This window comes from Mustela lutreola, chromosome 6 (genome assembly GCF_030435805.1).
Source record: "Mustela lutreola isolate mMusLut2 chromosome 6, mMusLut2.pri, whole genome shotgun sequence".
NCBI classification, from domain to species: domain Eukaryota; kingdom Metazoa; phylum Chordata; class Mammalia; order Carnivora; family Mustelidae; genus Mustela; species Mustela lutreola.
Genome location: NC_081295.1, coordinates 99,702,180 through 99,718,306, shown reverse-complemented (window position 1 = coordinate 99,718,306; position 16,127 = coordinate 99,702,180). Strand labels below are relative to the sequence as shown.

General features: G+C 44.5%; 1 protein-coding gene across 1 annotated transcript in view; it reads left to right on the top strand.

Annotated features, from left to right (window-relative positions):
* The window catches only part of CILK1 (ciliogenesis associated kinase 1), a 36,736-nt gene that overhangs the window by 7,456 nt on the left and 13,153 nt on the right, over positions 1–16,127 (top strand). The window contains exons 3-7 of the mRNA XM_059178264.1: positions 1,547–1,668; positions 2,691–2,770; positions 12,271–12,403; positions 13,055–13,226; positions 15,297–15,464. Of these exons, the coding sequence (XP_059034247.1) occupies positions 1,547–1,668; positions 2,691–2,770; positions 12,271–12,403; positions 13,055–13,226; positions 15,297–15,464 (675 nt within the window). The remainder of the gene's footprint in view (positions 1–1,546; positions 1,669–2,690; positions 2,771–12,270; positions 12,404–13,054; positions 13,227–15,296; positions 15,465–16,127) is intronic.

Genomic DNA, 16,127 nt, shown 5'->3' with positions numbered 1-16,127 from the left:
CTGGTGGCTTGAAGTAACTCGATGTGTTTACAGCACTCCCAAGCTCTCATTCCTTGGGTGCATTATTACTGGGTGTTCTTCTAGATTTGGATGTTCATGTTCACCTTTTTGTCTTCAGCCACCATGTGTATTTTATAAAAGAAGTGTTCTTTTGAAGGAAATTGAAAGATCAGGAGGGTTTTACAATATATTATCATCGGAGTCACTTCTTTGTGAGGAGAAGGCTTTTGGAATTAAAGGGCTCATCCCACTGGCCCGTGGCCCTTGGAGGCTCCCTTGCAGGAGACTGTTAATCAAATTCGGACCATCTGGTGAGCAAAGCTGCAGTTTCTCTGGCTGTGGTACATGAACAGGATCACTGCTCACGAATAAAAAAGTGTCCTTGCTCACCATCAACAGAACTAATGATGCAAACAGAAAAAAGTTGACAGGTGGATGCGTCAGGAACAGGAGAATTGCACGTGCACAAGGATAAAGAATCAGGGCACGCCCCATTTTCTGAGCCACCCTCGTTTCTCATCACCTGCCTGACCTTTTTTTGCCTTTGCTATTCTTGAAAGCAGAGCTCTTTCTCCCTTCTCACCTTGTGGGGGGCAGGGGGAAGGAAGGGCTTTGCAATGAGATTTCTCCTTTTTTTTTTTTTTTTTTTTTAAGATTTTATTTCTTTCTTTGACACAGAGAGAGAGAGAGTAAGAGAGAACACAAGCAGGGGAAGCAGGAGAAGGAGAAGCAGGCTTCCCACTGAGTGGGGAGCCCGATGCGGGGCTCTATCCCAGGACCCTGGGAACATGACCTGAGCCAAAGGCAGACGCTGGATGACTGAGCCACCCATGTGCCCTGAGATTTCTCCTCTTCCTCCTTTCTCCTTTAAAACTCACATTGGTGGGGGATGGGTAGATGGGGATGGGCATGAAGGAGGGCACTTGTTGGGAAGAGCGCTGGGTTGCATGTGAGTGATGAATGACGAAATACCTCTTCTGAAAGCCAGTACTACATCATGTGTAAACTAACTTGAATTAAATAAAATATTAAAAAAAAATAATAAAACACTCATCGTAAGGACTGCTGTGTGCCTCATGGACACACATGAGTCCAACGATGTTGAGAGTCTCGGGCTATCAGCTTCTGTCTATGAGAACAATTTCCTGTTCAAAGTGTCTGCAGACTGTTGGCTGGTCATCTCGGCCCAGAGCAGCTGCCTTCTCTAATGCTGAAACGATCAAAGCCTCCCATTGGTTCCCTTCTGGCCGTTTTCATGGCAAGAATTCCATCATCTGGAGGGAGTGCGCCTAAAATAGCCCAAGCCCATTGCCTGGTGCAGCAGGTGGCCAGAAATACCCGTCATGGTCAAGTACTTACTGGCTAGTCAGCTAATCACAACGGCTTTGCTACATGAAGTCATTATTGACTTCGGAGAAATACCATGTATTGTCAATGAAATGGGAATTGTGGCATTTCTGTGGATGTTTCTCCCGAAGTATACCTGCCACTGCTTTTCTTTTCCAACAGCAGATTTTCTCTCATTTTTTTCTGTTTCTCCTTTCAGTCTTTAAAGAAGCTCAACCATGCCAATGTAGTAAAATTAAAAGAAGTTATCAGGGAAAATGATCATCTTTATTTTATCTTCGAGTACATGAAGGAAAATCTTTACCAGCTCATTAAGGAAAGGTACAGTTTGGTCTTCACGATCTTAGAAATAAAGACCACAAAGTACATGTGTTTTCTTTTTGCTTTTGTCTATCGTACTTAACGCTGCTTAGGCTTCCCTGTTGAAAGCCGCCCAGTAGACGAGGGGCCCAGCCCACATTCCTGCTCGGGAGGCCTCGGGATGGCTTCATAGAAGCGACTTTCAGTGTAGCCATTTTCATGCTTCAGTGGGTTATTCACCCAGAGAAGCTCAGGGATTGAACAGAAACTCTGCAGCTCTCCATTCCTATGAGGACGTATGTACAGAGCAACTAGAGGTCAGGGTGTAATGGCCTCGTTTATTCTGAGGCCTCCATGGAGAACTTGGTTTCTTGAACTTCTCTTCTTGCTGTACAGGGTGCAGGGGCTTACGTGCTGGGAAGAGGAAACTAATAACAAACTTGCCTGCTATGGTCATTTTGAACTTTTGAACTAAAGTGAGCCACGTGGAACTTCTCGGGGATGTTTTCTCAGTGGCAAATGAGCGCCATTCACAGCTTCTCTCTGAATGAACTCAGTCAATAAATAGTCTACTTGGTCACCAACAGCAGAAAAGTGGCATGGTTTGCCCGACTTGGAGGGGAATATGGCACTATCCCCGACTATCCACTACATTTTGTAAGGACTTCATCTGGAAGACCTCAGATTTTCCCCATTACAAATTTTTCAAGTTTCATATTACGGAGAGAGAAGATTTTTGTATGATAGATCAGAGGGTTTGGAGGGGTGGCTCCCATAAAATGTTTAATCTTTTCTTCTTAGTAACATAACTGAATATACCAATTGCCAATATACCAATACAGCAGTTTGACAAGGTAGCTGTCTTGTATGAACAAATGGTTGTTTTTCTTTGGTCTTTGTTATCAAAGGATCTGGTCACATTTGTGTATAAGCAAATGTTTTCTTAAATTCCTACTGTATAACCAAAAGAACAGGAACATAGAGTATTTGTTTTCATATGTAAATCTAGATTTATAACTTTTTTCCTCCTCTGTTCCATCCAGAAATAAGTTGTTTCCTGAATCTGCCATAAGGAATATCATGTACCAGATATTACAAGGACTCGCATTTATTCACAAACACGGTAGGTGATTTAGAGTACTGTGCTTTTTAACAGCAGTGAAATTTGTCATCAGGTAGAAGGTACAGGAAGCATCAGGGTCTTTGGTGACTGCCTTCCAGAAGAGGTTGCCGGGTTGAGAGGCTGGCAGTGGGGTTTGGGTTATGTTCTCTTTTGTAACTTGATTTCTGAATTTTTCTCGTTGTTTATCATGTCTATGTGTTCTTATTCTTTAGGCTTTAAGGTTGAGCTCACTGGTTATAGATCTAACAGTTATTCCTGCCTGTTATCTAGTGTATTAATAAGACCCCTTAGATTAGGATTCAGAGACATTTCCACATGTTATGTTTAATCTACTATTACCGCTTCCTTGTGGCTTCTCATTTTCCTGATGTATTATATTTCGGTTCAGAAGCCTTCAAAAATGGCCTAACAAAATTTATTCAAAACAGGAAAATAAAATCAATTAAAAGTTAGCAAAGAGGTGGGGCGCCTGGGTGGTTTGGTGGGTTAAGTTTCTGCCTTCGGCTCAGGTCATGATCTCAAGGTCCTGGAATTGAGTCCCGCATCGGGCTCTCTGCTGGGCGGGGATCCTGCTTCCTTCTCTCTCTCTCTCTCTGCCTGCCTCTCTGCCTACTTGTGATCTCTCTCTGTCAAATAAAATAAATTTCAAAAAAATTATATAAAAAATTTAAAAAAAAAAAGTTAGCAAAGAGGGGCTCCTGGGTGGCTCGGTGAGTTAAGCCGCTGCCTTTGGCTCAGGTCAGGATCCCGGAGTCCTGGGATCGAGCCCCATAACAGGCTTCTCCTGCTCTGCAGGGAGCCTGCTTCTCCCTCTCCTTCTGCCTGCCACTCCCCCTGCTTGTGCTCTCTCTCTCTCTCATTCTGTCAAATAAATAAATAAAATCTTTAAAAAAAAGGGTGCCTGGGTGGCTCAGTGGGTTAAACCTCTGCCTTCGGCTCAGGTCATGATCTCAGGGTTCTGGGATCGAGTCCCACATCGGGCTCTCTGCTCAGTGGGGGGCCCGCTTCTCCTCTCTCTTTGCCTGCCTCCCTGCCTACTTGTGATCTCTGTCTCTGTCAAATAAATAAATAAAATCTTTGAAAAAATCTTTAAAAACAAAATAAAACAAACAAAAAGTTAGCAAAGAAAGACAAAGACAAAAGGTATGGATAGAGCTAAAGGGGGAAGTTAATCGGCAAAATGTGTGTCTGCAAGTTCTATTTAAGTAAAAGAAATAGGCTATAGATTTGATTCTGAACTTGCTTTCTGACAATGCAAAATGTGAAACATGACCAACTACATCCAACGTAGTTCCCCCAGCCCCAGTAAAAATAGTCCAGTTGCCCAAGAGAGGCAGAACTATTCTTGGAACTAAGACCAAAGAGTTTTATCTCATGAATCCTTCTAGAGGGGACATTATATAATGTGACTTCAGTTGTATGCAAACAGTGACAGTTTGCATAGAGCAGTTTCATATCATGTCCCTCATTCTAGGCCAGTTATATCACTTGGTCAAAGAAAACAGTCCTGCTGAGAACCAGTATGATTCACTGTAAGGATGGTCCAGGGGCACCTGAGTGGCTCAGTGGGTTAAAGCCTCTACCTTCAGCTGAGTCATGATCTCAGGGTGCTGGGATCGAGTCCCGCATCGGGCTCTCTGCTCAGCAGGGAGCCTGCTTCCCCCTCTTTCTCTGCCTTCCTCTCTGCCTACTTGTGATCTCTCTGTCTGTCAAATAAGTAAATAAAATCTTAAAAAAAAAAAAAAAGGATGGTCCAAGGAGCAATTTAGAATATCTAGAGGAACAAATGGCCACACACCCCCTGGGAAGTCCTCTGAGACTATTGTCCATGGCTGAAGATTTGAAAGGTGCTGAGTAGCGATGACTCTGAGGCTATATTTTCCAGCAAACCTCTGGGGCGTTACTAAGTCTCTGCTACTAACTAGACACAGACCCACCTTCTTGTGAACCTAGAGCCATGGGATGGACGTGTCCCCCAGTGGAGCCAGGAGTTCTGTAGGGGGTCATTTGAAGGTACTTTAACTTGAAAGATGGATGGGCCAAGCAGTTGATCTTTCAGAGGCGGAAAACCATTTAGTTCACCCCCAGCCTGAAGATGTTGCCACTGCAAATACTGCACTATCAGATGAGTTTCATTACCAGTAGGGACCCTGGGTGGAAGCCCTTTGATAACACGGTCAGCACAGATTTGACACAGACTGGCAGGGAGTAGAAAAGACAGTGCACCTCAGCCAGTGGCACAGTTCATCTGGGATCCTTCCTAGCCTGTCTTTAACCTCTAACCAGCCCCTCGGGTAGAGGCTAAATGAAGCACAGACAGATAGACAGAGGTTCTCTGTGCAAATCCATGTTGGCCTCAGGCACATGCTGAAGAACCAGTGAGTAATAATGCAAGACTGAGTCCACTTGTGAACCAATTCCAGGAGAAAGTTTTTAGTAAACAGCAGCCTGATTCTGCTAGCATTGATAGAGCCTTCAGTCACCAGGGTTCACAAGGGATAGAATTTGCAAAACATGAAAAACTGGTATGGTGTCTAAGGGACAAATTGGGGGAGAAGGGTAACTTATTACAGGCAAGAGCCCAGCAGAAGGAAGTGACGAGAAACCAATGAGATTCTCAAAAGGGAAAGGTCGACCAGAATGTTTTCACCCAGGGACAGTCACATAATGGCTTAGTTACTCAGGCTGTTGACTCAGTCCTGGAAACTGAGTAGTGGACCTAAGAGAAAGTGAATATTCATTGGCTTTCTTTTTTTGTCCTTGGGTTGCTTTTCATGATACTCGGGTTTTCTGTTGCCAGAAAGGACTTGTAATCTTTTTACCTGGGTCTCTCTACCTGATCCCATCAAATGAACACACATGCTCACACAGATGCCTCATGCCCGTGCATATGCATCTACACATACACAAGCCCACGTACCTGCATGTATGCCGCCCCCCACAACACCTGCACACACCCATACCCGCAAATGCATGTGTGCACACACACATGCATATTTGCATCCAGTAATGTAACTTCCAGACACTAATGTGACACCACAGCTTCTGGAAACTCTACATTGTCAGTTTCCCTCACCCGCCTTGGACACTCAGATCGTATATGAAGAGGGCACAAGGGAAGGCTCAGGTCGTGGAGTAAAGTCAGACCACCTCTGTTTTTACAAGCCCAGTGCCATTGCTATTCCCAAAGATTCTTGTGGATGCTTTTCCCCAGCTGTTAAGTGCCCAGTTCTAGCATGAGCTTCATAACACTTTATCTGTCATCCAACTTACTTCCTTACCACTTTCTCAGTGAGCAAGGACAGATGGTATCTATTCCTTCCAAAGAAGAGACTGATGTTCAGAGAGGTTGAAAGACCTGCCAAGGCCCCCCTGCTGCAAAGTAGTGGGGTGGAGATTAGCTCAGGGATCTGCGCGCATTTGCGGTGCTTTACTAGAAGAACCTGCCTTCTCTCACAGAGAAACAGAGAATCAGAGGTGAACAAAATAGTGATAATGATTGTAGGTGGGAGGCATATTAATTTTACAGGTCATTTTCATTGATAAATGATTTTCAGAAATATTATAACAGTTGGTTTTTATATCATTGACTTGCCTTTGCTTAAGTGCACACGGAACTCCATACTATCCCTTTCCTCCAGTAATGGAAAAGAAAATCATCTCAAGCACTTCACAGATTTATCTTGTTAGCTTGTTCTTACTGTGAGAAGGTGCATTCTGTCCCCGGGGAGTAGACTCCTTCGAGAGGGGAGAAGAGCGCTGTAGGTAGTTGCTATGGCCATAGTTCATGTCACTGAGTACTTTCCCCCCGCGGGGAATGAAAACGTGACTCCACTTGGTGCTGATTGAGCAATGCCAAAGCATATGTACTTTGCTGCAATTAAATAATTAATGCAAACGGTGTTTCACCCTTGACCTGCCCTTGGAAACGCCCAGCTCACACTTACCCATGCAGGCAATCAGAAACACCTTAAGTGGCTTGGAGGACAATGTTTTGCCCCAAAAAGTGGTTCTCTGCTTCTGTGTTTCACCACTATCTTGCAGAGCATGATCTGGGTTAGCCTGTGGCCCTTCTGTATGTTGCTGTTCTATTGGTCTTTGTGGTCATAAAAACACTGTAGTTTTAAATTCAGTAATATCTGTGAAACTAACAACTTCCATCACAGGAAGGTGTGCCATGTAAATTCCTTGTGTTTCAGTAGTCCCTGGTTATTTCCATATATTCATATCAGGTTTATCATTAACAGAATCCGGCAGAGGGGAAAAAGCCTTCTTTGTGGCTTGATGTTTTCCTTGCCCAAGGGTTGTTAATGACAAGTGAGCACCACACACTTTCTGCCAGGATGAAAGAGAAGATCCCTTTGTTACTTGACTGGCATGGGGGTGCCCTGAAATTAAGTTGAAGGTCTGTTCCTGTCTTCTGGAAGCCAAACAGTTTTGAACAGGAAGGTTCTTATCTTACTAGCACTTTGCTGTTGCATGATGTCTGAAAGAACCATCTGTATGGGTTTCTGTTGTGAATCGGAAGCCCAGAGGAAGAAGTGGGCTCATTGTGACAAGCTCCAGTGCCCACATCAGCAGAATACCTACTCACATGTCAAGCGCGTGGCTAGCTTCCCAAGCCTTAATTCTTACATGCAAAAAATGGAGCGGTGTCTGCCTGCCCCCCTATTGAGAACATAAGAGGATCCATACTCTACTTATGACAAGGTCTCACAAGGGGCCAGCATGCCCAGCATGGCTCTAAAACTTTTATAAAATTAACACATTACATTCTGCAAAACAAGCCCTCAAGGTTTGCTTCCCATTTTCCAGATTTGGAAAGTAAGGCACAGAGAGGTTAAGTGGTTTTTCCAGACAGTGAACAGACTTGAGATTTGACTGGTCTGCACACTTAACCACTATGCTGCATTGCTTCTTATATGGAAATTATAATATTTTGTTAAAATAGACATGAAAAATAGGGGCATCTGGGTGGCTTAGTCGGTTGGCATCTGCCTTCGGCTTGGGCCGTAATCCCTGGGTTCGAGCCCCACATCAGGCTCCCTGCTCAGTGGGGAGTCTGCTTCTTCTCCCTCTGCCGGCCGCTCCCCCTGCTTGTGCGCTCTCCCCTCCTTCCTACCCTCTCTCTCTCTGTCAAATAAATAAATAAAATCTTTTTTTAAAATAGATATGAAAAATAAATATACAGAATGTGAGGGTCTTTTATAGTTTTAATTACTAAGGAATAGAACTCATAGGTATAAGACTAATAGTAGCCAATTTAGTAATGAAAAGAGCAGAGGGCTAGATCTTCTAAAGACTTATTCCCGAATGCTTCCTAGTTATAAAGGCTTATACTCAAATACAGTATAACAAACAACATATGTCACCTGAGCAATACAATTTTCATTAGTCATTTGTAAGGCTTGGTTTGCAGTTAAGTTTTTTCCTAGCCAGTGTTCCTCTGATTGTTTTGGGCCTAAAGTATGATCTATAGATCACTGACAGATACTTACACAGATACATGGTGAGGGGGGGCGAGAATCTTCATTCTCCTCATTTTATGAGTGTATCCGTTCTGGTGGGGTTAAAGAGGAGCTAGCAGTGAGGGAAAGGATAGAGCTTGACTAATGCAAGGAGGTGGTCAGTGCTCACAGCAGCATGATATATCGAGGAAGCAAGGTGCGAGGTCCGCAGTGTGAGAGTGACACTTGTATCATGGTACAAATCAGAGTGATGGGACAACGGTGCTAGTTCATTGAGGTGGGTGTTACAGATGGTGGCAGAGGGAGCTCGCCATGGGGCTTGGACGCTTGAGGACAAATGATTCATGATGAGGGAAAGGCCACATGCGTTTGGAAATAATCATTTAGCCCAAGTAGAGGAGAGAAGGGGAGTCTAAGAGGAGAAACAGTGTCAAAGGTACTTGAGAGGACTGCAATCACAAACAAGATTTAACCGTATGGATTGAGCGGGACAGACTAGAGTCCAACAGTAAAATGGCGCTAGCCCATTTCTGGTAGGATGGGGAATAATTAACCATCCCCACCCCCCTCACCAGCCAGTGACTCAGTTTTCCCATCTCTTCAGTCAGAAAATGATGTTTGCCATTTCTTTCTTTTCACTGGTGTGTCTTTAATGCGCTGAGTTTTTAGGAAGAGGGGCCATGGTCGCACAGTTCATAGCTTTTCAGGGTCACGGGAGTTTTCCTGCGTGCACTGACGAAAGATGACTCTCTGGTAACTGCTTCTGTCTTTGCACATTCTTAAACCAGTTCCAAGATGGGAGCATACAACCAGGCCTTCTGGGAGCTGGAGGGTGCTCTGACGAACAGAGGGTCCCAATGTGGTGACTCAGTTATACTGAGTTAGAAACTGCCCACTCTGGTGTGCGTTGATCATCTTTATCTAATTTGTCTGATACTAAGCCATCTAAACTTGTCCACATCAGAAAATTCTTTTCTTTTATTTTAAAGGCTATCCTTGACTAATACTGAATTACCATTTGAATGTGCTGATGGCCTCAAGTTTGGTTCTTACTATAATTTAGGTTTCAGTTATTATTAATTTGGTTAGGATACTTAAGGAAGGGGTGTGAAGAAGGCCATAGGGTATATATTGGTATGATGGCAGAATAAAGAACGAAGCAATGGAGTATAGACATACTACATTTGTTTTTCTTTCCATAAACATTTCTACACAAAGGAGAAACGTAGGCGTGTGCACACACATACTCAGATGGCATGCCAATAGCAAAGTCTCTGTGCCTGTCTCTGGTCTAACCCATGTGGGACTCCTTTGATCTTCTCAATGCCTTGGGTTATGGAAAACAGAAGCAGCCTTTGGTGAGAAGGAAGTACTTCCTCTTGTCACTTGTGGCCCTCTTGAATATATAGGATCCCTTCTATACGTCCAGCCCCTCCTTTTTAAAAAACTATTTGTGTGGTTTTTTGTTTTTGAGGTTTTTTAAAAATATATTTTATTTATTTATTTGGCAGACAGAGATCACAAGTAGGCAGAGAGGCAGGCAGAGAGAGAGAGAGGAGGAAGCAGGTTCCCTGCTGAGCAGAGAGCCGATGTGGGGCTCGATCCCAGGACCCTGGGATCATGACCTGAGCTGAAGGCAGAGGCTTTAACCCACTGAGCCACCCAGGTGCCCCTACTTATTTATTTTAAAGAGAGAGTGCAGGTGGCAGGGTAGTGGCAGAGGGAGAAAGAGTCTTAAGCAGAACCCACAGTGAGCACAGAGCCCAACACAGGGCTCAGTCTTGTGCCCCTGAGATTAGAATCTGAGCCAAAATCAAGAGTCAGGACACTCAACTGACTGTGCCAACCAGGCACCCCCCTTCGGCCCCTTCTATGTGCTCTGTAGTTATATTTATTTTGTGCATTCTAGCCAACCATTCACCTGTAGATCCATCATTAGGCCATAATACTATCTGTTTGGAGTGTGACCTAATACCAAGTTCTGGTGATGAACAGAGGGGAGGGTCTTTTAAAAACAAAACAAAACAAAACACGTTGCTTTCGGGGTGCCTGCGTGGCTCAGTTGGTTAAGCAACTACCTTCAGGTCAGGTCATGATCCTGGGGTCCTGGGATAGGGCCCCACATCAGGCTCAGTGCTCAGCAGGGGTCTGCTTCTCCCTCTCCCTCTGCCTGCTGTTTCCCCTGCTTGTACTCTCCTGCTCTCTCTCTCCGTCAAATAAAAAAATAAAATCTTTAAACAAACAAACAAGATAAGATCAGGAAGGAGACAAACCATAAGAGACTCTTAATCTCAGGAAACAAACTGAGGGTTGCTGGAGGAGGGTGGGATGGTTGGGTTATGGACATTGGGGAGAGTATGTGCTACAGTGAGTGCTGTGAATTGTGTAAGACTGATGATTCACAGACCTGTACCTCTGAAACAAATAATACATTATGTGTTAATAATAATAATTTTTAAAAACCAACCAGTGTTGCTTTCCATGATACATGACCTCCAGTGCATGTTCAAGTATAACCACATCACAATCACCCGCTCCTTCCTCTACAGCAGAGAGGGTTTGGGGGATTTAGTCCTTCTGGAACTCCCCCCATGTGAGGACTTCCTGCTTTGAGCCCTCAGGGTCTCCCACACTGCTTCAGGGTCACTACTCTTCTCATTTCTCTGTTGCTGTTTGGTGAGGCTTCCTGCCTCCTGGTCTTCTCTCTGTTGCCCCAGACAACTTGGCCAGAGTAGCTGTGTCACCATTGAGCTCTTTCACATTCCCTGCATACCTATTCAAGTCTTTGGTTCTGTCAGTAAGACTGTCTTATGAGACCACCATGCTCCCGCCATAGTGCTAGGCACTTAGAAAAAGTAGCATCATGACTTCTACCCTTAAAGTGCTCCATCTAATCAGAGAGAGATGGTCAGTGTACCTGAAAATGGCAGAGTTCTGCTCAAGTTTAGAGGGAAGAGCCTATCATGTCTATAGGGCAAGAACTGTGTCCATTTGGGTTGCTTCTGAATCCACAGTGCCTGGCCCAGAGTGGGCCCTCCGTGAACACTTATTGGTTGAATGAGTGAGTGAAGAAGGCTAGCGTAATTAAAATGGCCTCCTGGAGGAGGAGAAACTTGATGTAGGTCTGGAAGGATAACAAAGATTGGGATTGACATAGATAAAAAGGAACAAGGATACAACATTGGGAATAGATACAATGAACCTGAAGGAAATGAGGGATTTTACCTGATGAGAACATACTTTATACATCCTGTGATAAGTATTAGAAAAGTCTATCTCTAGGTATACCGAAAGGTGTTCGAGCTTATTAAATAACTTTAGAGGAGCCATGGAAGGCTGTGTGTGTGTGTGTGTGTGTGTGTGTGTGTGTGTGTGGCAGTGACAAGGAAAGACAGTGTTTAAATTATCGGGAGGTGAGGAAATCCAGAGAAGCTGATCGAGGAAGGCCTTCCTCGCCACAGCGAGAGAGGGAACACAAGCAGGGGGAGCGGGAAAGGGAAAGGCAGGCTTCCTGCTGAACAGGGAGCCTGATGCGGGGCTGGATCCCAGGACCCTGGGATCATGACCTGAGCCAAAGTCAGATGCTTAACAACTGAGCCACCCAGGGACTCCCAGAGTTTTTATATTTTATTTATTTATTTATTTATTTATTTGACAGAGAGAGAGATCACAAGTAGGCAGAGAGAGGGGGGAGGCAGGCTCCCCACTGAGCAGACCGCCACATGCGGGACTCAATCCCAGGACCCTGAGATCATGACCTGAGCCGATGGCAGAGGCTTAACCCACTGAGCTACCCAGGTGCCCCATGATGTTTTTAAAGCTGTTTTCTACGTTGGTAAAAAAGGATGATCAGTTTTTTAATTGTTTTACATTTTGGAGAATTCATCAGTGGGCAATGAAAGAAATCCTGTGCATAGAGCCTTTGGTGTCCTTCCAGGCTACTTCTCAAGTTACAGCTATTTATGAAAAGAGAAATATAGCTGCAAAGAGTAATGCAGAAGCAAACGTGTATTGGGATTTTTCTCTCTACAGGTTTCTTCCATCGGGACTTAAAGCCTGAGAACCTCCTCTGCATGGGCCCGGAACTTGTGAAAATTGCAGACTTCGGGTTGGCCCGAGAAATCCGATCCAGACCCCCATACACAGACTATGTATCTACCAGATGGTAAGCCCTCTTTCTTCCAAGTTATTTTAAAATACACCATTATACTGAGAATAACATTAATGTCACAAATAAGTAACTTTTTACTGAGAGCAACAGTGCAGTTTGAAACACATATTTGTAGGTATCTTGGCATTGTACCAGGTTTAAAAGCTTGGGCTGTAAATCCTTTTTACGAGGAGGCCTGTGACGCTTTTCCATGATATTAATATTTTATATACAGCCCTTACTGAAGACCATTTCCTAAAAGAGTTGTGTAGAAAGTTCTCCAAAGACCTGTCTAAAAAGCCAGCTAACGACTATTGCTAAAACTTTGAGACCGGAAGCATTTAAGCAGTTGGCCATGACCAAGAAGTAGCCTGCAGACAAGTTTATGTTCTCTCTTTTTCCTGTTCTTTTCCTCACTCTCACTCTGTTTCTCAAGGGTGCCGTACAGAAGAGTCCTGCAGAGAAATGCTCAGTAGGAAAAACCATGAAATAGAGAAGCACTACTTTATGAGAGCAGCCCCGACAATGGCCAAGCTGTCCTGAGTCCACCTACCCCACGGAACTAGATAGCAATTAGAAATAGAGAAGATCTCTCCCTGCGAATAGATGGTAGTATTTCATTGAACTGTAGCCGCACTAACCGGCAGTGCATCTTTGGCCCTCCAGGTACCGGGCTCCGGAAGTGCTCCTGAGGTCTACCAGCTACAGCTCCCCCATTGACATCTGGGCCGTGGGCTGCATCATGGCGGAAGTGTACACCCTCAGGCCACTCTTCCCCGGGGCCAGTGAAATTGACACCATCTTCAAAATCTGCCAGCTGCTGGGGACACCGAAAAAGGTAATGATCCTGAACGAAAGCCTGGGGGCTGAAGCCAGCAGCTGCCCCTCCCCACACCCTTGGTTCCTGTCCTGCACCCACACAGCCCTAGCCCTGTGGATCACCTGCTGGTCCTATAGTCTTTCTCTTGACCTCAGTGGCCCTTCCTTGCCCTTTCCGCTGACATGACAGCCTCTGTCCGTCCTGCTCTTCACCTTAAGTACACGTGTTACGGCTCCCTCTGCTCCTCTCTCGGCCACCCCACCTCCCTCACTGGGCTTTCTATCCTCCTGGCTACAACTCCTGCAGCCCTTCCCAAGTCTCCTAACTGAAACCTTCCTTGGGCCTGCGATCACATGCTTAGACCACCTGTGAGATTTTCTCCCGACATCCTCACCGTCACCTTGGACTGGACACCTGACATGGATTGTGATTTGCTGACCCCCCACCTAGCTTCCTTCCTCCATTCCCCGTTCCTGTCCACCTCGCACCAGAATCCCAGCACCCCAGTCTTGAGGCGAAATTTCAGAGTTACCCTTCCCACCCCCACCCCCCGTACCCTCCCTCACTGGCCACAAATCCTGTAGAACTCCAGCCACCGGTGACCCTCCTGCTATGTCTGGGCATCTTCTCAGTCCAGCTGCCCTCAAGTTCTGCCCCCAGCTTATCTTTCAATCTGCAGCCAGATTCCCCCAGCCAAACAGCAGCCCTGGTACTGCCTTCCCGGTGAAAAATACCCATTGAGTGCCCACACCACAGCCTGCTTCTCCCTGCCCTGCGCACGCGAGCTCCGCTCCTCTGCCTGAATGTCTCACGTGACTGAATTCCACTCTTTCCAAGGTCCCTTAATAATTTACGTCCCCGCTACTGCTCTAATCTCCTCTCCATTTCAGCTGTGCTTTAGGTTAATAATATCATTATTGTTGGACATCTCTGTGCCCTGGACCATGGGCTTGTGTTTATTGATATTCATTTTCTAGGTCCTAGCACCATTGCTTATACAAACCAGACCCTCAGAACATTTTTAGATCATTTGAATAAATTATGAGTGCTACCTCCTCAAGATTTTCCAGAGTCTCTTGCTGGATATCTTTGCCTCCTCTGGTTAACTTTCTTGCAACCCTCATCATTTTTTTCTCTGTATTACTGTGTTTTAAAATAAATGCCTTTTTTTTTCTCTTTTTGGACTGTAACACCAAATCCTGGATTATTTTTGGATACCCAGCAACACTAAGCATATAATAAGCCCTCAATAACCATCTAAGTGAATAAATAACATAAGCTATACATAATGCCACTTTACCTTAAGATAAAATTATACCAGAATGTGTTTTGTTAAAAAAAAAAAAAAAAAAAAGCAGGGTGGGGGGGACCTTAAAGATTATTTGCTCATCGTTTTGCATCATCACCTCCAGAATTTAGTGGGAATGATGCATGAAGCAGTGGAGAGCTTGAGACTGAAGGGAACAGCTTTCTTCCCTGCTGGAGTTCGCAGCACGGTTATTTTCAGTTATCAAGATGGGTTTATTGTTGGGACCTGGGTGGCTCAGTGGGTTAAATATCTGCATTCCACTCAAGTCATGATCCCAGAGTCCAAGGTGTGCTCCTTGCTCTGTGGGGAACCTGTTTCTCCCTCTGCCTGCCTCCCCCTGCTTGTGATTTCTTTCTGTCAAATAAATAAAAGCTTTTTTTTTTAAAAAAAGGTAGGAATATTACAATATATAGGGTAACACAAATTTATTTAACTGGAAACAAGGTGTCTTCTTTTCTTCCCCAATACAGTTTCTCAATAGTTTCTTAAAACCTCTGTCTCATAGAACACAATTGGAAAAACACTCATTTGAACAATCAATTGAATGCTTATAAAACCAGTTGGTGGCAAATTCACTGTGTTTCCCACTGTTCCCCCACATTCACGTTCTTTGCCGTCCCTCCATTAGCATCTTCTGTGTTTCGTCAGACGCAGTGCGGCACCGTGAGTACGAGCGTGGTAATGATGTGATTGCTTTTCTGGTAGTGGCACGTGGGCTGGAATAGAAACGATCAGAACAAGTTGGCTAAGCAAGATCTTCTGTCTCATCCTTCTTTCAGACCGACTGGCCTGAAGGCTACCAACTTTCAAGTGCAATGAACTTCCGCTGGCCCCAGTGTGTACCCAATAATTTAAAGACCCTGATTCCAAATGCTAGCAGTGAAGCCATTCAGCTCCTGAGAGACATGCTCCAGTGGGATCCCAAGAAACGGCCAACAGCTAGTCAGGTTTCCTTCCATTTCCTTCTGTTCGATGCATTTCTTGTGAAGTTCATATCTGACTCTGGGTAATTCCTATAAACCTCATAGGAAGTATCTTACGTGGTATTATGGGTGAAAACCAGTATCAAATGCCACTAATGGTATATTATATATAAAACCAAAATAGTTTGAAACTCACTGTATACAGTTAAAGGTTTAAACAATACAATTGCTTTGGAAATTGGTATACAGGTTCCTATCACCACGTACGAGGAAGAGAAAATAAGCAAATATATCTGCCTGTCTTTGGAGAAAGTTTTCAAAGATAATTCTCTAAGTTAAGACTACATAGCAGTTTGCTTATAAGGCATTATGGGTTGTCAAAAGGGAATTTGAAAATATTTGTGAAATCCAACTCCCTCATTTTACAGCTGGCACAGAGAGGGCGACAGACAAGGTAGAGCTAGGATGATAAGCATCGTTAATATTTGATAGCACTTAACAGTTTGTAGATGCTTTAGTGTGTTCTTACATGATATTAACCCTATGAAGGTTCTGTGAACTCAGGGGTAGTGTTTTCCCCCTGTGAGAAAACTGAATCTCAGAAAGTTGAAGCGATCTCCCCTAATCATTCATCCATCAACTAGTACAGGTAGTGCCCCAGACTGCAGTTCAGTGACACGGATTGTG